This window comes from Gorilla gorilla, chromosome 10 (genome assembly GCF_029281585.2).
Source record: "Gorilla gorilla gorilla isolate KB3781 chromosome 10, NHGRI_mGorGor1-v2.1_pri, whole genome shotgun sequence".
Classification (NCBI taxonomy): Eukaryota; Metazoa; Chordata; class Mammalia; order Primates; family Hominidae; genus Gorilla; species Gorilla gorilla.
In genome coordinates this window covers 100,401,509-100,424,236 of record NC_073234.2, presented here as the reverse complement: position 1 = coordinate 100,424,236, position 22,728 = coordinate 100,401,509, and the positions used below count along the sequence as shown (strand labels likewise).

The following is a 22,728-nucleotide window of genomic DNA, read 5'->3' as shown; positions in this document are numbered from 1 at the left end:
CATATTTATGTGTGTATTTATTTGTTTAAGCTCCGTAAAAGACTGGGTTTTCTTTGTTTTTATTTAGTCAACCAATAAATATTGATCATCTTATTGGATAGATGAATATTTGCTGAGTGAATAAACAAAATAATGTTTATCTATTAATATAATTGTTCTTTCTCCTAGGCATCTGTCTAGCAAGAAAGTCTATCAAGAAACTAAATAAACTTTATTGAATACTTTTGACTTTCAGGCCTTAGCTAAATATATGTATATTAGTCATAAGTGCTTTCTAGTGTTACACTGTTTAAAATATTATTTTCTCTTTTTCTATACGTTTATTAGTTTCTGTGTCTTAATTTTGGTTGAAACTATGTTCTCCATAACCATATAAAATTAGTAACATTTGATGACAACTATTTTACATTTCAGACATATATGCACCACCTTTAAATAGCACACGCTAAATAATTGTTGCTAGATAGGAATTCTAGGGTCTTCAGGGTCTTCTATCATGCAAGCCCTTCTTTCACAACAGTGGTCATGGACATAAAATCCACTTTATTCCAAAAGCAGCCACTAGGTGGTGTGGTGGCTCAAGTCTAAAGCAAACTTCTGTTTACTTAGGAGTTTCCTACTATAATTCTAACCCTAACTTTCCATATGCTTCCATTCTTAGAGGTTTAAATAATGACTGGAGGGCCCTTGAACACAGGCTTCAAGATATTAAAAAATATAAATCAAAGCTTTTTATAGAGTGTCACTTAGGGAAGATGCCTCGAACAATTTGTTGAGATATATCCCCTCCCAAATGGGGTAATATTTCATTCATAACTTTATTAAACAAGAGACAACTCTTGTATACAAAATATTTCTTTTTCTAAGATCTGAAAAGTTATAGTTTAAAGAGCTAATTGTAATTGAATATGAAAAATTATTATAAAATTAGAAATACCTGCTGTAAAGTATCCCAAGGGCCACATTGAAGAATTTCCAGTTTATCCAAAGCAGGTGTCATGTTGGCTGGGCATTTCACAGGCCTCTTTCTTCTAACAATTTTCTTTTGTTGATTTTGCTTGAAAATTTCAAGCCAAGGTTTAAATGATTTTATCCAGGCTAGTCTCCTTTCTTCAATAGAATATAGAAGGGTTGACTCTGATACACAGCAGGTCATGCTATCAGGTACAGGTGCATTTTCATGGCATTTTTCTGAAATATTTCTAATCTCAGATTTAAGAGAGTTGACTTCTTTAGATACCATGGAGCTTTCTGCATTATAGTTACTCAAGCCCTCACAAGGAGCATGTCTACCTAACACATAATCTTGGTCATTTCTTTTGCCTTCTATATTTATCACGGTATCAGTTGTGTTAAAAATCACAATGCCACTATTCCAAGCATTGTCTTTTGGGTTCTCCTCAATTTCTTTGGATTTTGAATAAATTTCTTTTTCTTGTAATATTACGTTTTCTCCTACATCTTTGGAATTTTCTGATGTTACTGAGAGTGATTTTTGTTTCACTGAAATAACTGAAGTATCCTTATCTTTATATAATAATCCATTCTGTTCTTGTATCTCTTCTTTTTCTACTTTTTGTATCTTTTTCTGCTGATTATCTTTGATTATTTTCTGCTCTTCATTGGTTTTCACCTCATTGATTTCTTGGTTATGTCCTAATATTATCTGGGTTTTTTGTCCTGTATTCTCATTTATGACATGTTTCATGATTTTTTCTTCTTTTTGTGCATCAGACTTTAATTCTTGCAATGGAAACTGTTCTTTCAGATTTCCTTTTAGATCAGAGTTTCCCAATTCAGTTTTGTTATCTGTATTTTCATATTTTCTTTCTTGCTTGACCAATTCTTCTGAACATCGTTTTTTTGCTAGGTTTTCATTATTTTCTTCCATTTTAAAATCTGCCAGAATTGTTTGGCTTGATATAGATTCTTTTAACTTTACTTGTATTGATTCTTTTAATATAGTCTGTCTATCTACATTTTCTTCCATATTTGATTCCTCAACTAGCCAAAGGAGAACATCTTCCTGCTTCTTTGAATTTTCATCCACTAGATTTTTGGCTATATCACCCTTATCATTTGAAATATCTTCAAGACTTAAATGTTTGTTATTATATCCTCTCTTCTTTAATGCACTACTTATTATTAGCTGTTGGCTTGCATCTTCTCTTAATATTATTTTTTCCTTGCTTATTAGTTGCTCTCTTTCCTGTTTCACAATATTCTTTTTTTCTTCATATTCTTTTTCTCTCCTTTTCCTTTCCTCTTCCTTTTGCTTTTTTCTCTCTTCTTTTATCCTTTGTTCCTCCTCTGATCTTTTTCGATTTTCTTCCTCCTTTTGTCGTATTTTTGCTTCCTTTTCCTTCCACTCTTGTGCTTTCCTTTTCTTACTTTCAATTTGCTCTTTAATAATTGGGCCATATTTTTGATAGGCTACAAATGCTTTATATTTAGCTTGAATTTTAACAGCTGCATTATTCTGCTGTTTTAACAAACAATTTTTTTCTTTTTCTTGTTGGTCTTTAAATCTTGTTCTTTCTTCTTCCATTTGTAAATGCAAGTTTCTAATATACTCCTAAAACAAAGTAAGATACATGGTAGTCAGCATAAACTAAACATGAGATGTTACTAAAATGTCATCTGAAATGTAGATTGAAAACAAATACTAAAACTGAAGTCTTAATAAAGTTTCTATAAAATTTATTTAGAGAAACTAAAGTCATTTATCTTAAAGGGTATTACTTTTTTAATATTTAGGAGATTGAATCATGTTAATAAGTTGATACTCTAATGTTATATGTATTCTAAGCCACCCAGATATGAATTGAAGATTTCCTTGAAGATAGAAAGCATATAAAATCAGAAAGACACAGAATAAGCAAACAAACAACAACAACAACAAAAGGGAAACCACAGGCTAAAAACCATGTAAAAGAAAAGGACTTCAAACTTTCTGGAATGAGAGTTCTGATAAAGAAGACTCAGAGCTAGTATTGAGACTGCAAAAACAGGAATTATTTTGTGAAACTTACGGTACCAAGAAAGCCAGATAGTCCCTACATACAAACAATATACAAAACCAGCCTACTCACATATCTTATCCCTTCTCAATGATCAAAATAGTTGATAACCACATACTACTGCATTTAATGAAATATTTAGAGTTAGGTGAGAAAATATTATTTTTACTAGAGTCTTAAACCAAAAGTAAGAAGATCAACAAAATTGAGCAAATATCTAACGGAAACTAACAAAAAGGATATGAGACTATATTTTAATCAGCAGAAGGAAGAACCAATTTCTGAGAAAATCAAACTACTACATAAACTAGATAAAAATTTAAATAAAGATATTTTAGAAAAAATATTTAAACAGGAATAACCTCATATTTCAAGTGTTCAAATAAAAACGACTCACTTAAACCAATAATCAAAATAGAATGGCTGGATAGCTGATTACTTAAAAAAAAACTTCAAAATGAGATGTTTTCCACAAACAACAAATAATAACAAAGATAAAAATTATATGTCAGAGGTAAAGAAGATTAACACAGAAACTCCAACATATGACTAGTAGGAGTTCCTGAATAAAGAACTGAGAAAAACTGAAGGGAAGAAAATAATAGAAAAATACGTTTTCTTAAAAACAACAACAAAAAGCCATGGGAGAAAGACCGAACATTGCATGCACACATACACAACACACTTAGACAGATGCTAGCAATATTTCAGAACTCTGGGGAATGTAAGCTGTTAGTTTTACTGTGCTCCTTTTTAGGTGGTGTGTCTTTTTGCCTCTGGATGCTTCCAACACTATTTTTCCTTTGTCTTGAATTTGAATAGTACTATTTAATTCCAAGGTGCGATTTTCTTTGTATCTCTCCTCCTTGGAAATTGTGTATCACATTTGAAAGTAGGGATTATTTTCAATTTTATGTACTGTCATATCTTAAACACTCAGAGAAGTGCCTGACCTAATAGAAAACCAGCAAATATATGTGGATGAATGTATAAAGTGAAAAATCCTAAAGCTTCAAAAGAATGTAAGGAAAAGGCACCAAATTTGCAATCATAGATAGCACAGGCAAAAATAAATATGCAACGAAGTCATATCTTTACATTGTTAAAGGTGGTAATAAATCTGTATTCTACACCCGAAGAAACTGACCATTCATTTTTAAAAGCAAACTAAAAATATTTTCAATCCTGGCTAACACGGTGAAACCTTGTCTCTACTAACAATACAAAAAATTAGCTGGGCGCAGTGGCGGGCGCCTGTAGTCCCAGCTACTCGGGAGGCTGAGGCAGGAGAATGGCGTGAACCCGGGAGGCGGAGCTTGAAGTGAGCCGAGATGGAGCCACTGCACTCCAGCCTGGGCGACAGAGCGAGACTCCATCTTAAAAAACAAAAAACAAAACAAAATATTTTCAAATATGCAAACAAAGATTGAGAAAATCTAGCATCCAAAAATGTTTTTTGACAACTATTTAAGTGTATACTGCAGGAAATTAAAAATTGAGTCCAGAAAATGGAGGAAGAGTCAGGATTCAAAGAACACTAATAAACAAAGAAACCATTATCATTGAATACTTACGTTTTTTGAATCGTCTTCTTTCTTCCATCATTTTACTTAAAGATGGCTATTTGTTTTACTGTTACTCCTTTTAGGTAATGAATGCTTCTAAGACTTTATTTTTCCTTTGTTTTGAATTTCAATAATTGTATTATTTATTCCAAGGTAGCATTTTCTTTGTATTTATCCTACTTGGAAATTATTTTTCATCTTTGAATATGCTGGTTGATTTTTTAAAAACAATTTGAAACTTTTTTAACCATTATCTCTTTACCTCATTGCTTCTGCCCCATTCTCTGTCTCCTCTCAAGATATGATACAAATTTTATATCTTTTCACCATGTGTCACATATTTCTTGTGCTGTTTTCCTCTTCTTGCAATTTTTTTTCTTCTCTGTGCTTTAATTTGGATATTTTCTATTGAACTGTCTCATTTCACTAATGGTGTCATCTGCTATGTCTAATCAAATTCACCCACTAAATTTTAATTTTATATACTGAATTTTTTAAACTCTAGAATGTAGAGTTGGTACTTCATTATAGATGCTATTTTTCTTTTCACATCACCTGTTTAAGTATTTTGCTACTGGATGATAATTATCGGTATTTTAACAGCTCTACTATACTTACCATTTGGATTATCTATAGGTGAGCTATTATTGTCTTTTTTTGTCACTTGTCATTCATATGACTCTGTCTCTTTACATGCTTAACCAGCTTTTTAATTTGACAATGTGTAGTAGACACCTACTTTTGCAGGAGCGGGTTTATATAAATTTAAAAAAGATTTGAAAGGAATACAAAAAAGGATAATGTTTAGCTAAATAACAGGATTATGGGAGATATCTGCTTTAAATTTGTAATTACTTAAAATAATTGTATATGAAAACTCTAGAGTAAATAAAAACTAAAACTTCATCAATATATGTATCATCAGAATAATCTTATATTCAAAACAAATTTAATTGTGTTTAGGAAAAAGAGTAAGCTTTCATAACAATCTTTGAACACAAAGAAATATTCAAAATGGTACATTTCATCAAACCTTAAAAGAAATGTTAGAATTACAATTTTATATGGACAACACTCACCAAACCAGCTAACACTCATTTTTAAGACATTCTATTTCAAGGAGTGTTTCTGAGGATTAATAAATTTTTAATGCTGTAATAAACTAAAATCTTATACTACTTAGGCAGCATTATCTAAAAATAACCATTTCAAGCATAGTAATGTATTTCAAATAAAGAAAGCTTAATGTGCTAATTAAAAACAACAAATAGATACCTCATGCTGTTTAAATTTCTCTTTCCAAATTTTCTCTTCTTTATAGAGTTCATCATTCATCTTGTCCTGTTCTTGCTGAACATATGATAATAATAAATATGACTATACTCAAATATCAAAAATATTATGTTAATTATATATGATTCTCATAACATATATTTGTAAACAATAGTTAAAGATGACAACCCAACCAATGGCTTTCAATTTTTAGTACTGGGATAACAACTTTAATCTCAAACTGAAGTGTCACATAATACCTAGGGTTTCCATTCTGAGAACATAAAGAAGTTTGCAACCTAGGAAAGCTGTTGTATTTATTTGAGTATGTTTATTCACAGAATATAATGTATTGGCTCGAAACACTGTTAGGCATTGTAAAAATTACAATAATGTTTGTAAAATGGGCTTTGTGTTACAATTGTTTTCTCACCATGTCATACCATTTAATTCACATAAATCAGTTCAGTAAGTAATGGTTTTCTTTCAATAAGTTTTTATCAACACATTCGATAAGACTCCTCAGAGTAAACAGATCAGTAAAATACAACCCCCTTCTTCAAAAACTCTTCTGATAATGTGAAGACACTATCATAAATTTACACATTACCCAAAATCTAGCAGAATAAGTTTATTGCAAGAGAAAAATATAAAAAATCATAATGGGCATGATAATTAGATCATGAAAGGTTTTATGCAAAAGACTGTATTTGAAAGCACTAGGTTTTCAAGAAGAGAAACATATTTTTGGCACTTATTAAGCATTTTGAGCTAGGAAAATAATTACATCACTTTTTATGAAAATCATCAGTTTACATTAGATAAAATTAAAAGAGAACCAAGGAGACAATGAGATCAGTGAGCAAATTATATTAGTGTGTTGCTGTAAAGGAACACCTGAGGCTAGATAATTCATAAAGAAAAGAGGTTTATTTAATTCATGATTTTGCTGGCTGTACAGGAAGAAAGGTGCCAGCATCTGGTTCTGGTGAGGCCTGAGGATGATTTTACTCACGGTGGAAGAGAAATGAAGCCAGTGAGTCACATGGCAAGAGAGGGAGCGAGAGAGAGAGAGAGAGAGAGGAGAAAGTGCTAGGCTCCTTTTAACAGTCAGATCTTGTGGCAACTAACGGAGCAAACACTGAGTCATTACTATGGGGAGAGCACCAAGCTATTCATGAGGGATCCACCTCCATGACCCAAATACTTCCCACTAGGCCCCACCTCCAACACTGGTGATTCCATGAGATTTCAAGGGGATAAACATCCAAACTGTATCAGAAAGCATCGGAAATGACCATGTGAGAGTGAGTAGGACCTTCTGTAGATAGGTAGCAAGAGTGAGAACGAATGCAAAGACAATGTAAACATGAAATTGCCACAAATTACCAATTCATTAGATATTTTAAAAAGTGGGAAAAGTTCTTTGATCATTATCTCATATGAGCTATGGGAATTTTTGATGAGGTTTAAGCATGGAAGTAACGTATTTTTAAATAAATAGTTGTCTGACAGTGCTATGGATAAGTGTGAGACATGTAAGACCAAAGGTAGGGAGACCAATTAGAGAATATAGTAAATATCCCAAGTTAGACCCTCAGGCAGCTTGAACTACAAAGGAGCTGTAAAGTACATGGATGAGAAGATGGCTAATACAATAATTGGAGGAAAGATAGTAATAAAAAAGAAGGAAGAATAAAACATTACCTTCATTTTTCTATCTTGGACTAATGATAATAATGTGGCTTATCAAAATTAAGAATCCCAGGGAAGAACAACTCAGAAAGAAAGACAATGCATTCAGTTTTAGATACATAAAGTTCTCTGAGTATGCAGTTTTTGTAGGAGAGTTATGTAGTCTACCTTGTTTTGATACAATTGTAGATTTGGTTATCAACGGTCATTTATTTTAAGCACCAAGGCATAATAAAGGACACATTAGGGAATTCATTAAGATGAAATTATCAAGGTGGAGGTATATGGAGTAAGAAAAGAAAGGGACAAAAATAGAATCCATGATGTTAGTTCCTACCCAAATCTCAGGTTGAACTCTACTCCCCAGTGTTGGAGGTGGGGCCTGGTGGGAGGTGTTTGGATCATGGGAGCAGGTCCCTTATGAAGGTCTTTGACCATCCCCTTGGTGATAAGTGAGATTTTGCTCTGAGTCCACGTTAGATCTGGTCATTTAAAAGTGTGTGCCACTTTTAAAAATTACCCAGTCTCAGGCATTTTCTTTATAGCAATGCAGGAACAGCCTAATGGAAAACACAAGGACAGAGAGAGAAAATGAAGTCTAAAATGGATATCAATGAGTAATTGCCAAAGATGTGACAGAATCAAGACAATGTGATCTCACAGAAGTCAAGGGGAAGTAAAATGGTCAACCATCAAATTTTTGCTGGCATAAAATGCTACAGAGTCCAAAATAGCTGAAAGAAACCTGTGAGTAAAGTATATAGAAGTCATTGGTTATCTTCCTCAAGAACAGTTTCATTCAGTGTGGTAATGCTGCAAAAAACCTAGCAGCATTAGAATTGGATGAGAAATGAAAAAATTGATCCAGTATAAATAACCACTCTTTAAGAAGCCTATCATACACAGCCTTTAAAAAGCCAATCAAAGAACAGCTAAAGAAAAACATAAGAATGATCTCATGATTTTTCTTTTGTTTTATTTTTAGGATGGGAGGAAATTGAACATGCTTATAAACAATAAAAAAGGAGGAAGATGATAGGCGTGTTTCAGCATACAGAAAAAGCAGGTGTAGGTTGAAAAATGATAAAATATAAAGTAGAGGAGGAAAAGCTAACCTTTGGCAGAAGGAAGAAACATTTCTTACTGGGATAGGAGGGAAGGCCAATAATAATTTTAAAAAGGATGAGTACAGATGTTGATACTAAATAGCTGTGGAATTAAAAGAGAAAGTTTGTATTTGATGCAAAAAAATGTTATGTGGTTATTTGCTAATAATGAGGGGGGAGGAATTGGGTGTAATTCTTAAGAGATTTATGATTGCTATTTTGGAGAATGGAGAGGCAGCTAACAAACAACCCAGGAAAGAACTACTGACAGAAAGTAAATTATATATTTAGAGTCAATCATACAAAATGTGGGCTAGTCCCATTGGAAACTTTTAAGCTCCAAGGCATAATGAAGGACATATTTAGGAATTCATTACACCTAATATAATTGCATTTCCTTAAATCATAATTATATGATAAATTGCAAATTAGTTTCAAAAAATAAGTTATAATTCTTTGAGGGTGGGATTTGCTGTTATATCTCTTTTGCATCATCTAAGCACACAGCTGAATGCTTTGCCCTTAAGGTAGTCAGCAAATTTTGTTATAAAACAAATAAAAATGACAACTTTGCTGAATAGGATTGAAATCAGATGTTTCTTAAATCTGAAAATACTACTAACACTTAATAGCAATTACATATTTTAGTACAAACCAACAAATACTACTCCAATAATCTACATTATACTCAATCCTATTTTGGATTTTTTTTAAAGCTTTTGATCTCAGAAATGACTATGTCATTCTGGTCTACGGGAAAGAAAACATAACTAAAGGAAAATTAAAGATTCATATCTTACTATTAGAAAAAGTCATGGCATAACTGGTTCTACAATATTACAATTTAATGTGTTTATTTTCTTTTTTCTTCTTTCTTTTTTTTTTTTTGAGACGGAGTCTTGCTCTGTCGCCCAGGCTGGAGTGCAGTGGCACGATCTTGGCTCACTGCAAGGTCTGCCTCCCGGGTTCACGCCATTCTCCTGCCTCAGCCTCCCGAGTAGCTGGGACTAGAGGCGCCCGCCACTATGCCCGCCTAATTTTCTGTATTTTTAGTAGAGACGGGGTTTCACCGTGTTAGCCAGGATGGTCTCGATCTCCTGACCTCGTGATCCGCCTGCCTAGGCCTGTCAAAGTGCTGGGATTACAGGCGTGAGCCACCGCGCCCAGCCTTTAATGTGTTTATTTTCTACACAGTCAAGAAATGAAATGTCCTCAACATGGAGGATTAAAAAATGCTGAACAAGCTAATGTTCTTTATATGCAACACTCAAACCCAGCAAGTTCTGGATAATGTATAAATCAACTTTAATCATGAAAGATAGAGAAGTCAGTCATGCCTGTTATCCAAATATTCTAAGGTTCTCATGACCTGCAAGTAGGGTCCTAAAATCCACCAGTTTCTCAATACCGATATACCACCACTATGATCTGATTGTGTGGATCTCCTAGGGGGAAAACAACACCAACAACACATACGACAGAAATGAAAACAGTACAAAACTTCACACCAAAAAGTTTCCAGTTCAAGGAAGTAGCTTAATTATGAAGGTGGGGTGCAGACTGTCTCTAAATGGTTGAACTACTTTTAAACATGTTTTACATGTCATATGCCAGACCACAGAGCAAGGTTAATGCATACTCAAGAATTTTTCATTGATTTTTCCAATGTTTAGAAGCATATAAAGAAAAACAACAATTTATATTGTAAATTTCAGGCTATCCATGATGACCCTTGAAATTCATAGACTCCATTGGCCCCCAAGATCAGAAGTGTGTCTGACCTTCCAATGAATTTCAATAAAAACTAATCAAGGAGCACATATTAATTTCTTCCTCTATCAGAGAGTAATTAAAAGTCATACTATTAAGCTCAATCTGTAACACAATCCAAATATCAATATTCTTCAGAGGTAGCTACTGATTTTAAAAATACATGAAAAACAAAAGCAAAATACCTTCTGAATATTCTCTAATTTCTTCTTTTCAACTTTAAATTGTTTCATCCAGCAATGTCGCTTTTCTTCTTCTTCTTGAAATTGTTTTTCTTCTCTATCCCTCTGAGCTTTGAGAGTTTGTTTCTCTTTATCTTCTAATTCCTTCTGTTTCTCTTGCCAAGCCTCAAAAGACTGTCTACATTTTTCTTCCACTTCACAGTATCCAAAATTTATATCAGCATCATCTGCACTCATGAAGAAAAATAACATCATTATTTGTAAGATCAAAACTGTCAAAACTAATTCAAAGTATAAAAGTAATTTTTTTTACTTTCTTTTTTTTTTTTAATTTTACTTTAAGTTCCAGGGTACATGTGCACAACATGCAGGTTTGTTACATATGTATACATGTGCCATGTTGGTGTGCTGCACCCATTAACTCGTCATTTACATTAGGTATATCTCCTAATGCTGTCCCTCCCCCCTCCCCCAACCCCATGACAGGCCCTGGTGTGTGATGTTCCCCTTCCTGTGTCCAAGTGTTTTCATTGTTTAATTCCCACCTATGAGTGAGAACATGTGGTGTTTGGTTTTTTGTCCTTGCAATAGTTTGCTCAGAATGATGGTTTCCAGCTTCATCCATGTCCCTACAAAGGACATGAACTCATCCTTTTTTATGGCTGTGTAATATTCCATGGTGTATATGTGCCACATTTTCTTAATCCAGTCTATCATTGATGGACATTTGGGTTGGTTCCCAAGTCTTTGCTATTGTGAATAGTGCCGCAATAAACATATGTGTGGACGTGTCTTTATAGCAGCATGATGTATAATCCTTTGGGTATATACCCAGTAATGGGATGGCTGGATCAAATGGTATTTCTAGTTCTAGATCCTTGAGGAATCTTAAAGTAAAAAAATAATGTCAACATATTCCCAAAGCGAGAATATGCAACAATAAAATACACTGTTGAATAGACATAGAAATTTCACCAAAGTGAATAAAGTTACATAAGTTGACTTAAAATATTCCACAAAGCTTAATATAAAAATAAAACCCACAAGTGTGTGTGTGTGTGTGTGTGTGTGTATGTATGTGTGTCATTAAGTGTGGGGAAAAGCAAGAGAGATCAGATTGTTGCTGTGTCTGTATAGAAAGAAGTAGGCATAGGAGACTCCATTTTGTTCTGTACTAAGAAAAATTCCTCTGCCTTGAGATTCTGTTAATCTATAACCTTACCCCCAACCCCCTGCTCTCTGAAACATGTGCTGTGTCAACTCAGAGTTAGATGGATTAAGGGCGGTGCAAGATGTGCTTTGTTAAACAGATGCTTGAAGGCAGCATGCTCCTTAAGAGTCATCACCACTCCCTAATCTCAAGTACCCAGGGACACAAAAACTGCGGAAGGCCGCAGGGACCTCTGCCTAGGAAAGCCAGGTATTGTCCAAGGTTTCTCCCCATGTGATAGTCTGAAATATGGCCTCGTGGGAAGGGAAAGACCTGACCGTCCCCCAGCCCGACACCCGTAAAGGGTCTGTGCTGAGGAGGATTAGTATAAGAGGAAGGCATGCCTCTTGCAGTTGAGACAAGAGGAAGGCATCTGTCTCCTGCCTGTCCCTGGGCAATGGAATGTCTCGGTATAAAACCCGATTGTATGCTCCATCTACTGAGATAGGGAAAAACCGCCTTAGGGCTGGAGGTGGGACCTGCGGGCAGCAATACTGCTTTGTAAAGCATTGAGATGTTTATGTGTATGCATATCTAAAAGCACAGCACTTAATCCTTTACATTGTCTATGATGCAAAGACCTTTGTTCACGTGTTTGTCTGCTGACCCTCTCCCCACTATTGTCTTGTGACCCTGACACAACCCCCTTTTCTTTAAGCACCCAGGAATGATCAATAAATACTAAGGGAACTCAGAGGCTGGCGGGATCCTCCATATGCTGAACGCTGGTCCCCCGGGTCCCCTTATTTCTTTCTCTATACTTTGTCTCTGTGTCTTTTTCTTTCCTAAGTCTCTCGTTCCACCTTACGAGAAAGACCCACAGGTGTGTAGGGGCAACCCACCCTACAATTAAGAAATAGTTAAGAGATAGTTAAGAGATACTAAATAAAGTCAGGGATAGTCAAATCTATTGCAATCAGCTGAACATGTGGAAAAAATATTTAAATCAAGTAAATTTAGAAGGCATAAAAGTCTATGATAATATGTAATTTAATAAGTATAGCAAAGGCACAATAATCTTCAAACATTGTAATTGCTTTTCTAAATATCAAAAGAACAAAAATCAACTGTCCAATTTTTTTTAAATAACTATGATCAATCCTATAAAAATTAACAAACATATCATTGAGCAATTTAGTCCACCTGGTAAAACATGTTCATCCATAGGCAAGTCACGAGGACTAGGCTCAGGAACAAAATCAGGACTGGCACAATCGGTTTTACTTCTCATAAATTCTTCTTTTTCTATTTCAGATAATATCTAAGAGGTTAAATGAGTACCAATGATTAAAGAAAATCAAAATAGAGAGTAAAGCTGTCATTTTAATAATACATTAAATATTTATATGTATATACCAAGAATTTTAATGTACTCCAGATTTCTCTCAAATACAAATCTGCAGCACATTGATAATTATTCTCTTTACAATGAATAAAAAATTTTCCCATGCAAGCATTAGTAACCCTCCTTATGTTTTTCGGAACTCTAATAAGTCTTTAATATTATTTAATATTATTCCACAATATTCAATTAAACCATCTGACAATCACTTCAAAATGTTTCTACTAATGTTTTCCTTTTAATATATTCTATTTTTCTGACTGTAGTGACTGTTCACATACACAAACTTTTTATATATTCTATATGATACAAAAGAGAACTATTCTGTAACCTAAATTATATATACATCATTTATATCAATTATTTTCCATAATTATATTTTCACCATACTTTAGTTGGAAAGATACAGGCTATTTATTCCAAGGAAGTAACAGTATAATAATTTAAAATTAATATTTCAAATTTAAGTATTACAAAAAATTCAACAGAGTAAAACATTAAAAAAGAATGAGCTATATAAGCAATTTTCAAATTATGTTAAACACATTAGGGAGGAGAAATAGGTAAAAGGAGAGAAAGCTGGATAAAATGAGAGTAAAAGTCAATCTAAGAAGTGAATCTTTAGGAGAGACTTTCTCTTAAATCCATTTGTGGGATTTTAACTTAAACTGCTAAGGCTCTTCTCATTTTTTAAGTAAGTTTTTCTTTTATTTGTTTCTAAAAACTACTATAAAGTATTGTAAATTTAAATTTTCTATAACGTCTCTGCAGGAACATAGTACATTCCTAAGAAAGAGTAAATAAGAGTATATTCATTATTTTCCTCAGAATTTTTAGACAACAAAATTTGTGTAATATAGTTCTACTATTTTATCTACATGCACATTAAATTGCCAGGTATAAATGGCTCAACCCACCACTTTTAATATTCTTAAAGACTGAAAATTGAGTGTTTTTATATCATATACCAGAAGAAACCATAAAACCACAGATGATTTGCTTAAAAATAATTAAATTTTTAATATTTAAATCAGTGAACTTAAAATCAGTGAAGTATCAATCTTGTGTAAGAGAGAAAATTTCTAATTGTAATAGTGAATACTTTAAGTCAAATATTGAATAAATACCTTAATTAATTGCTCTGAACTTTCTTCATATTCAGTTGATAGTCCTGTTCTTAAATGCATATGATTATTAGAAACTGCTCCATAACTACAGCCTAGAGAAAGAAAAAATGTATATAACTTCCAACATCTCAAAATTTCAAACCCTTTCTTAATTTTTAACCTCAAATTCTATCAGGGTATATTGTTGATCAGTAAGAGTAACTCAGAAAAACAGAAAAATTATTAAGAATAAACAATAGAGGAAATCTGATATATTTATTCTAAAAATAAAAGTAATAAATTTCTAAAGTGCTTTGACTCTATCATTTTCCATATTCTAGTGCCTGAAGTTTATTTCCCAGGCAAAAAGAATCATGCCTGGCTTGATATTGCAATGGCACCTTGATTAGAAATCAACAAAAATTCAACTCTATCTGCCACAAACCAGACATGACCTTGCACAAGATATTGAAAACATTTTAATAAAAATATTAATTTAAAAATTATAATTATTACCATGTAAATGAAGAGGAATTATATTTCTTATTTTATGAGCTGTTGAATTTTATAATTTTTAATTATGTGTGCAGATGTAGTTATGTTTATTTTCTTTCATTCAATTAATATGTTATAACATGGTAATGTTTCCTAAGAGCAAACTAACTTTACAGAGGACCATTCTGCTGGCTAACTGATTATTCACACCTATTTTGTCAGATATTATAGATTTTCTTTTAACACCTATTCACTACCTTTCTGGCATGCTTTCCTGTGTGAGAGATCAAAAAGAAAAAAATGACATCATCCAGATACCTTTGCAGCTAGATTTCTGAGAGTGATTTAGTTTATGTTCATAAATATACTTACATAACTCTTTTTTCATAAATTATTATGTACAAAGGGAGGCAGGTGATGATATTTTTATTTCTATGAGCCAGAATGTGGTAGAGGGAGCTCGGAGTTGGGAGACAGGAGTGTATAATAAAGGATTAATGTCTCTGAACTTCTTAAGTATAGCAGACAGCAGCTTCTGATGCAGCCCAGTTTTATGATATATGTGTGGGGTTTGTTCTACACCTTGGATGTTTAGACTAGAGACTGCTTCTTCAGTCTTATTAATAACTCGGTTACTTATTCTAGTAGATAGTCCCCAAAGATGTTTCTTCCAAAGAATCACACCTACTGGTATACATACCCCGTGTAGTTCCCTTTCACATAGGACATAGGCTGACCCTGCGTGATCACCAGGATGTGGCAGAAATGACGCATGATGTCTGAGAAAAGATCACGAGAAGCCCTACAAGGTTCCACCTTGGTCTCTTGGTATTTTGCTGTAGAACACTTCTCAGAATCTACATGATCTGAGGAGTGAAAGCCACAGAGAGAGGCTACATGTAGGTGCCTCCAGTTGAAAGCCACATCTGAACTCTCCAGCCAACAGGTTGCATCAATAGCCAGACATTTTAATGAGCTATTTTTTTTGTAATCCAGTCAAGCCTTCAGATGACTACAGACTTAATCAACATCTGACTATAAATGCATGAAAAACCCAAGCAAGAACTGTCCAGGTGAGCCCAGTCAACCAACAGAACCAAAAGATATAGTAATAAATTATTTTAACTTTCTAACTTTGTTTCACAGCAATAAATATTCAGAACATCTCTCCTTATAAAAATAAACAAAAAACCTTACTGCCCATAAAGCAGCTAGTGCCCGTTCTCTACAACTGAGAACCCCCATCAATACATCTATATTCATAACACAGCAATAAATATTTAGAACATCTCTCCTTATAAAAATAAACAAAAAAACTTACTGCCTAAAGTAGCTAGAGTGTCTGTTTTCTACAACTGAGAACCCCAATCATCTATATTCACAAATGAAACTAGCTTCTAGTTTCTTTTATCTGTGCTATGCTTGTACAATTTTGATCTGAAATATATAGCTTTTAGAAATAAAGTATTTTTGCTCCTTAATAGGTTGTAAGAATTTAGTTATAACATCTTTCCTAGTTTAGCAACATTTGAGAAATCTCTTTCCACCTCTTTGCCATATTATTGATTTGTTTTTCACTTTTTCAAATAATTTTGATAATTTGTTTTCTTGAAAAATCATTAATTTAATTTTAAACTATCATCCCGTGTAACAAATAATGTAATAAATAATTTAAATTAAATAATTCTTATAAGAATGAATACATAATGTAAATTATTAAATTATTACACAGGATAATTTAAATTAAATTTCAATAAATTCAAATTTAATAAATAATACATATTAGTATAATTTAATGAATAATAAACTTATGATGATAATAAATTTAATAATTTTAACAATTAATTTAATAAATTAAAATAATTTTAATAATTTATACTTAATTTTACTAAGATAAATTTAATAATTTTAAATAATTTAAATAATTAACAATTTTAAATAATTAAATTAATTTAAATTTTCTGGGAAAATTACTTTATTCATTACGATTGTCAAATATCTTTTATAAGGCTCTGATTTATTTGATCTTATTAGAAATCAGATTAGATTAGATTAGGTTAGAGTCATATACAAGATCTCATAATTTTCTAAACCACTGCTGTAACTGTAGTTGTATCTCAATTCATGTAACTAATTTCCACAATTGTGTTTTCCTTGATTTTTTTTATAATTAGGCTATAAATAGGCTGTATACCTGTCAATGTATTTATATTTTCAGTGTTTAAACCTGAGTAAAAATGAACAAAACATGTCAACATTCTTCATAATTCAACCATAGATAATCATTGTCAAAATATACAGTAAATCTTTACATAGCAATTCATGCTGGTGTTCGGGACAAAATTCTTGGAGCCACCTTCCTTTCTTCATTTTGTACCAGTCCACCAATATATGCTTCTCCTTCTACCTTAAAATAATGTCCAGAATATGACCATATTTCTTCATGTCTACTCAAACCACTCTCATCTCTTGTCATATTATTGCAATAGTCTTGTAGTAGCTTGACTACCTCAAGGCATATTCTCTACACAGTCAACAGAATGATTGTTTCCAAATAAAATTCAGATACTGTCATTGCTTACTCAAAATTTTTTATATGTTGAGAATAGAATCCAAAGTCCACAAAATAGTTTGGAAGAGCCCTATATCATCTAATCCTTTGTTTTCTCAGATACTACGAGAAACGTTTACTTGCTGTTATTCAAACATATTAAATCCACTCAGCGGGCCTTTATACTTCCCTCTTTCCAGAATACAGGCTTCCTAGATAACCATGTGGCTCAGCTTTACATTCATTAAGTCATTGCTCAAATATCACCTTGTCACAGAGACCTTACCTGACTATTTAAAATAGCAAACTCCAGTCTCTATCTCCTTACATTTTTTTCCTTCATAGCAGTTATCACTATTGAAATATTGCATATTTGTTTATTATCTGTCTCCCTACACTGGAACATTAAAACAGAGAAGCAGAATCTTTGCCTGTTTTGTTCACTGCTGTATTCTTAGTGACTAGAACACATTCTATCACAAAAGCAATATTTATTGAATGAATATGAATATCTACATTGTAATTTATACTAATACATAAATGCCATTTAATTTTAAAATAGCTTTTAACATATCATGAATATTTTTTACATTAAATATTTGTCTAAGTCATTTTTAAAAATAGGTTTATTAGTCAACAAAAAAGGTCTTTTGAACATTTAGAATGCTGCCATTTCTCATTATAAACCAAGCCAAGGTTAATTCTAATTAAATCTTTGATCTTTCCATTAGTCTTAGAACAATTCCAAGAAGTAAATTTGCACAATTCAAGCAAAATACTGTTGGGCTTTTCAAATAAGTGATTATATTTTTCCCAAAAAAAGATGTATATACTGATAATGCCAAAAAAAGTCTCTTGATTAGTTTTATTTTCTTTAATATAAAATAATAGGATGTCTGGTATTAATTAGGACTGCGGAAACAAAATGCTGATGGTATTTACTGAAGACCTAAGAAAGATAGTAAAAAAAAATAATGAATGAACTAAACCCAACAGTCCAATATACTGTAGATATATTAGAAATACACTAAATGTATACACATGTGCACAGTAAGAGATAAGAACTTTAAGCAATTTAGTTTACTAAATTATAATTTGTTCATACTTACAGAAAGCTTATCTGCCAGACAGATGAAAATAGTACTTACTTAAAATATCAGTATCTTCCAGGTCCTGAAGAATGAGCTCTTCAACAGCTTTACTCCTGTTCTTTATGATGTTAATATAGTGAAGAACTGATTCTGGTAATTCAACTGAATCCTAAAAATTTGAATAATACAAGAAACTGTGAAAGTGTTTATTATCAAAATTATGTGTCAAATTTTGGACCCTTCATTCCACAGCAAAAATGTGACCAAAACATGTAAATGAAGTAAAAAGGTTCCATATAAACAGCATAGTTCAGACAAATATATTTGGCTAGAGTTTACTTTTAATTTTTAGGTGGTTGTGCATTTCTAGAAAACTCTAAGAAAACAAATGAAAAGAGTTACCTACACATCACTTTCGTTAACTTTATTACAGGCTGTTTATTTTTGAATGCCCTCAATAGTTGTATATATTTTTAGATTAATTCCAACTTCAAATAAATATTATCAAATATTAATCAAAACTGCAAGATTATTTTTTCAAAATATTTAATATCAAACTAATACCTGATATAATTATTTATTACATTCAAAACTGGCTTTGTGATTATCATACACAAATTTAGTCACATTTGAAAGCTATTATAAAATATCTACCAATATAGCCTATGTAAATCGATTTGTAAATTTTCTAAATAGCTAAATATATTGATATGCAAAATGCAAAAATAAAATTCCTCCCTCCATAAACACCATAACTAGTTAGAAAATATAATGCAAATAAATAATATTCATAACAACAAAATACTTAAAGCATCTAGGAACAACTTTAATAATAATCTTGAAGTTACATATATCTACATGATGACAACACTTCACTGAGGGACCTCAAGCATGGCATCAATGAAACAATATAAATGTTTCTATATAGAAGAACATGATATGCACCTGCTTTTATTTAACTAAAAACAAATATTGTCTGCAATATTGGGTTTTCATGTGTTGAATTTAGGATTTACAGCCAGCTTTATTTTCTCTATCCTAACTAATGGAATTCAGTGTTTAGTTTTGAGAATGAACATTAGAAGATAATGAGAAAATATTACCTTTCTTTTAGTACTACAGAAAAGCATGTAAAATTATACGTCATAAAGTGAGTCCTGATAAAGTAGTGTATTAAAAATAGTGACAAAAATATCAATTCTATTTTTCTGACATCTGTCCTGCATTGAGATTTCTATTTCTTGTTTAACTAAGAAATAGAATTCTAAGCTACCTGGATTATAGAGATTGTTGTTATGTCCTGGGAAATATAGTTCATAATCTGTAAATCCTTAGTTAATAATTTTTTCCCCTAGTAATAATACTTACATTGATTCTAAGTGATATAAATAATAGTGAGGTATCTTAATTGAAACAGAAGGGCTTTAAAATTTTCTTCTTCCTTTATATAAAAAGGTATAACAAAATATAAAACAATCCATTATTCTGTTGGATTTCATACTCAAATAAAGAATTTCAGATTTTTTTGTCTCATTTAAATGAGCTCTGGATAAAAGACATAATAATGTAACAATGTTAATTTTTATAAATGTAATAGGTAGGTTTAGTGCAATCCTAATAAAATAACAAAGTTCTCAAATCTTTAAAAAAATTTTCTTTTTCAAAAAAAGCTTAGTTAAGATTTTCAAATAATAAAAAGATGTGAAGAATTTGGTCCACTCAATATTTACAAATATACAACAGTAGGAAAATAATGAATAAAGTAATGGAAAAGAACAGACATCCTTGGATAGATCATATGTACAATAACTATCAGTAAGACATATGACAAATCAATTGAGAAAAATTAGATTATTAAACAAGAGACACTGGAAATATTAGCTCAATATGTGCAGGAGATTTTCAAATTAGTTCTACATTTCATAACATTCCTGAAAATAAATTCCAGTTGGATTAAGGATATTGGTATAAATGAATAAATCTATGAATAAACTCTGAAGCATATAAACATTGGTAAAAATACACAAATAAAAGGATAATTTGTTTTATTTCCAAAAGTAACCATTTTGATATGTCAAAAGATTTCATATACATTTTTCTTCCCATGTAATTTAATCATGCTAAAATGTTCACAAGTAAAAACAAAAATCAGGATATAAATATATATAATGATAATCCCAATTTTACGAAGATGTATAGGTGACTATATATATTCAATATAATTTATATTTATATAAATTGTTTATAACAATGCTGCTAAAAATGAGAAGTACATAAAAACATCCTGAGAAAAGTAATATTTCTCCTGAAAAGCCTACTCCTGTTAAAAGGCTCAAAAGTGCAATACTCACTGTATCACTATCATCACTCTGGGTTTCTGATTTTGCATCACTCTCAATGTCTTCTTTTTCCAAGGAGGAAATGCTGAGTTTATCCAATTCAGCTTCTATTTCTGCTTTGAGCTTTGCATCATCATCGTCCATTATTCTTCATAATAAAGCACAGAACTGCTTTAAAAAATGAAGAGGCTAATATGTCACTAAAAATTATGTGTTCTCTAATTTGTCATACCAATCCAACATATTTATTTAAACATGTTTTAATTTAACAAACTTTTATCACACCTTATCATGGTTACACCAAACACTGTTTTATCTCTTCAATCATTCTTTTTAAACTTTGACTACAAAATGATCAACTGTAATTGTATGCTAATACTCTTATTGATTTATATGTTTATATAATTGTACTATATATAATAAAGATCAGAATTGTTTATAAAATTTTTGTTTCAGTTATTAATACATATAAATGTAGGTATGCATGCATGAGTTGCAATGTAATATGTGTTGTTGTTAATGTTCTGTTTTTTATTTTTCACTGTTGGTCTTAGTCCCAAAAAAGGTTTGAAAACGTACTAGTCAGCTATCATTTTATTTTTCATGACACTAGTTTAAACTTTTTTTTCTTTACTCAAGGGCCTGACCTTTCCACCTGTCTTCTTGTTCTTTTCTTCATTCCTTCTTTCCATCCTCTTTCCCTTTCGTTAATTCCTCCTTTCACTCTACTCAATCATCTCAAAATCAGTTCTACCCATAACTTCCACCCTCACTCACTCACTCAAAAATAAAAAATAAAATAAAAAAAGGAAAAGAAAGAAAAGAAAAGAAAAACAAAGTGAAATGGAACTCCAGACAGAACCAGGGCAAAATATTATCCTGCAATGGAACTCAAAGTGCATTTAAAAAGCTTTATTAGAAGGAAAGCTAGATTTTTTTTTCTATGCCTACAAAGCAAAATGCACAGGTATACTAAACTTTATATAGAAAGAGAGGCAGGAGAGTACGGTGGAGGTAAGAGTCATTTCCTTTACATGACTTTCTCTGTTCATCTACTGGCTCATTAGATCACCCCTGTCCAATTACATATTTGAGCACTTACGCAAGTTTAAATTTTCTATTAGCAACTTTTTAAAAACAAAAGAGAATCAAGTGCAATTAATTTTTATAATATATTTTATTTAACCCAATATATCCAAAATAGTTCAACGTGTAATAACAAAATTAATTATTAATATCATTGCAAAGAGTTTATATTCTTTCTTTGGACAGTAATTCTTAGAAATCTGTTGTGTGTTTTACACCTGCAGCACATCTCAGTTAGGATTAGCTGCATTTCAAGTCCTCAGTAGCCACCTGCAGTTAGTGGTTACTGTATATGACGTGCAGTCATGGATGGGTCTCACTGTAAATGGGCTACATTAAAGTGCTCTAAGTTGATAACGAATCACTTGGAGTTCACTAAAGCTGTCAAAAGTAGAAAAGCTTAAGGAACTCCCCCTTCAACCCCTGTAAAGAAAGGGGAGAGAAATCTACTTTATAAGGTTCATATAAATTATATATTACCAAAAAAAAAGAAAGAGAGACAGAAAAAGAAAAGGTGGAAAGGAGGGCGACAAGAAGGGAAGGAAGGAAGGAAAATAATGTCAATTGGTTTGTGGGGAGCGGTGAGTGAGTAACCATCGAATGATCCCTACATAGCCAAGACATCTCTTTAAGTTTTGAATGAGTTCTCGAAATCTCCAGGGTGGAAGGGAGCCTCGAGCTTCGCAGAGTCGCACAGCCATCCCCCGACCCGCGGTCTCTCCCTTTCCTGGAAGTCTGGCCAGGCAGAGAGAGTCCCGGCTCGGCCTGAGCTCCCACAGCTGTTCACCTCCCTCAACAGGAATCCCAGCCTTAAGGCCCCGGCTCACCCCTCAGCAGCGAGATTCCTTGGCTTTGTCGTAAGACAGCGCCCATAGCCGCTACACAAACCGTATCCATG

The 22,728-nt window shown here is 32.2% G+C and overlaps 1 protein-coding gene across 4 annotated transcripts in view; it reads right to left on the bottom strand.

Moving 5' to 3' along the window:
• Nucleotides 1-22,719, bottom strand: part of LRRIQ1 (leucine rich repeats and IQ motif containing 1) — a 226,345-nt gene extending 203,626 nt beyond the window's left edge. For all 4 annotated transcript variants that reach the window (XM_063694186.1, XM_063694187.1, XM_063694188.1 and 1 more), the window contains exons 1-8: nucleotides 22,658-22,719; nucleotides 20,757-20,912; nucleotides 18,463-18,574; nucleotides 14,290-14,381; nucleotides 12,964-13,081; nucleotides 10,614-10,837; nucleotides 5,861-5,935; nucleotides 938-2,575 (exon numbers count right to left, since the gene is read on the bottom strand). In XM_063694186.1, coding sequence (XP_063550256.1) covers nucleotides 938-2,575; nucleotides 5,861-5,935; nucleotides 10,614-10,837; nucleotides 12,964-13,081; nucleotides 14,290-14,381; nucleotides 18,463-18,574; nucleotides 20,757-20,888 — 2,391 coding nt within the window. In that variant the 5' untranslated portion in view covers nucleotides 20,889-20,912; nucleotides 22,658-22,719. The remainder of the gene's footprint in view (nucleotides 1-937; nucleotides 2,576-5,860; nucleotides 5,936-10,613; nucleotides 10,838-12,963; nucleotides 13,082-14,289; nucleotides 14,382-18,462; nucleotides 18,575-20,756; nucleotides 20,913-22,657) is intronic.
• Nucleotides 22,720-22,728: the final 9 nt, after the last annotated feature.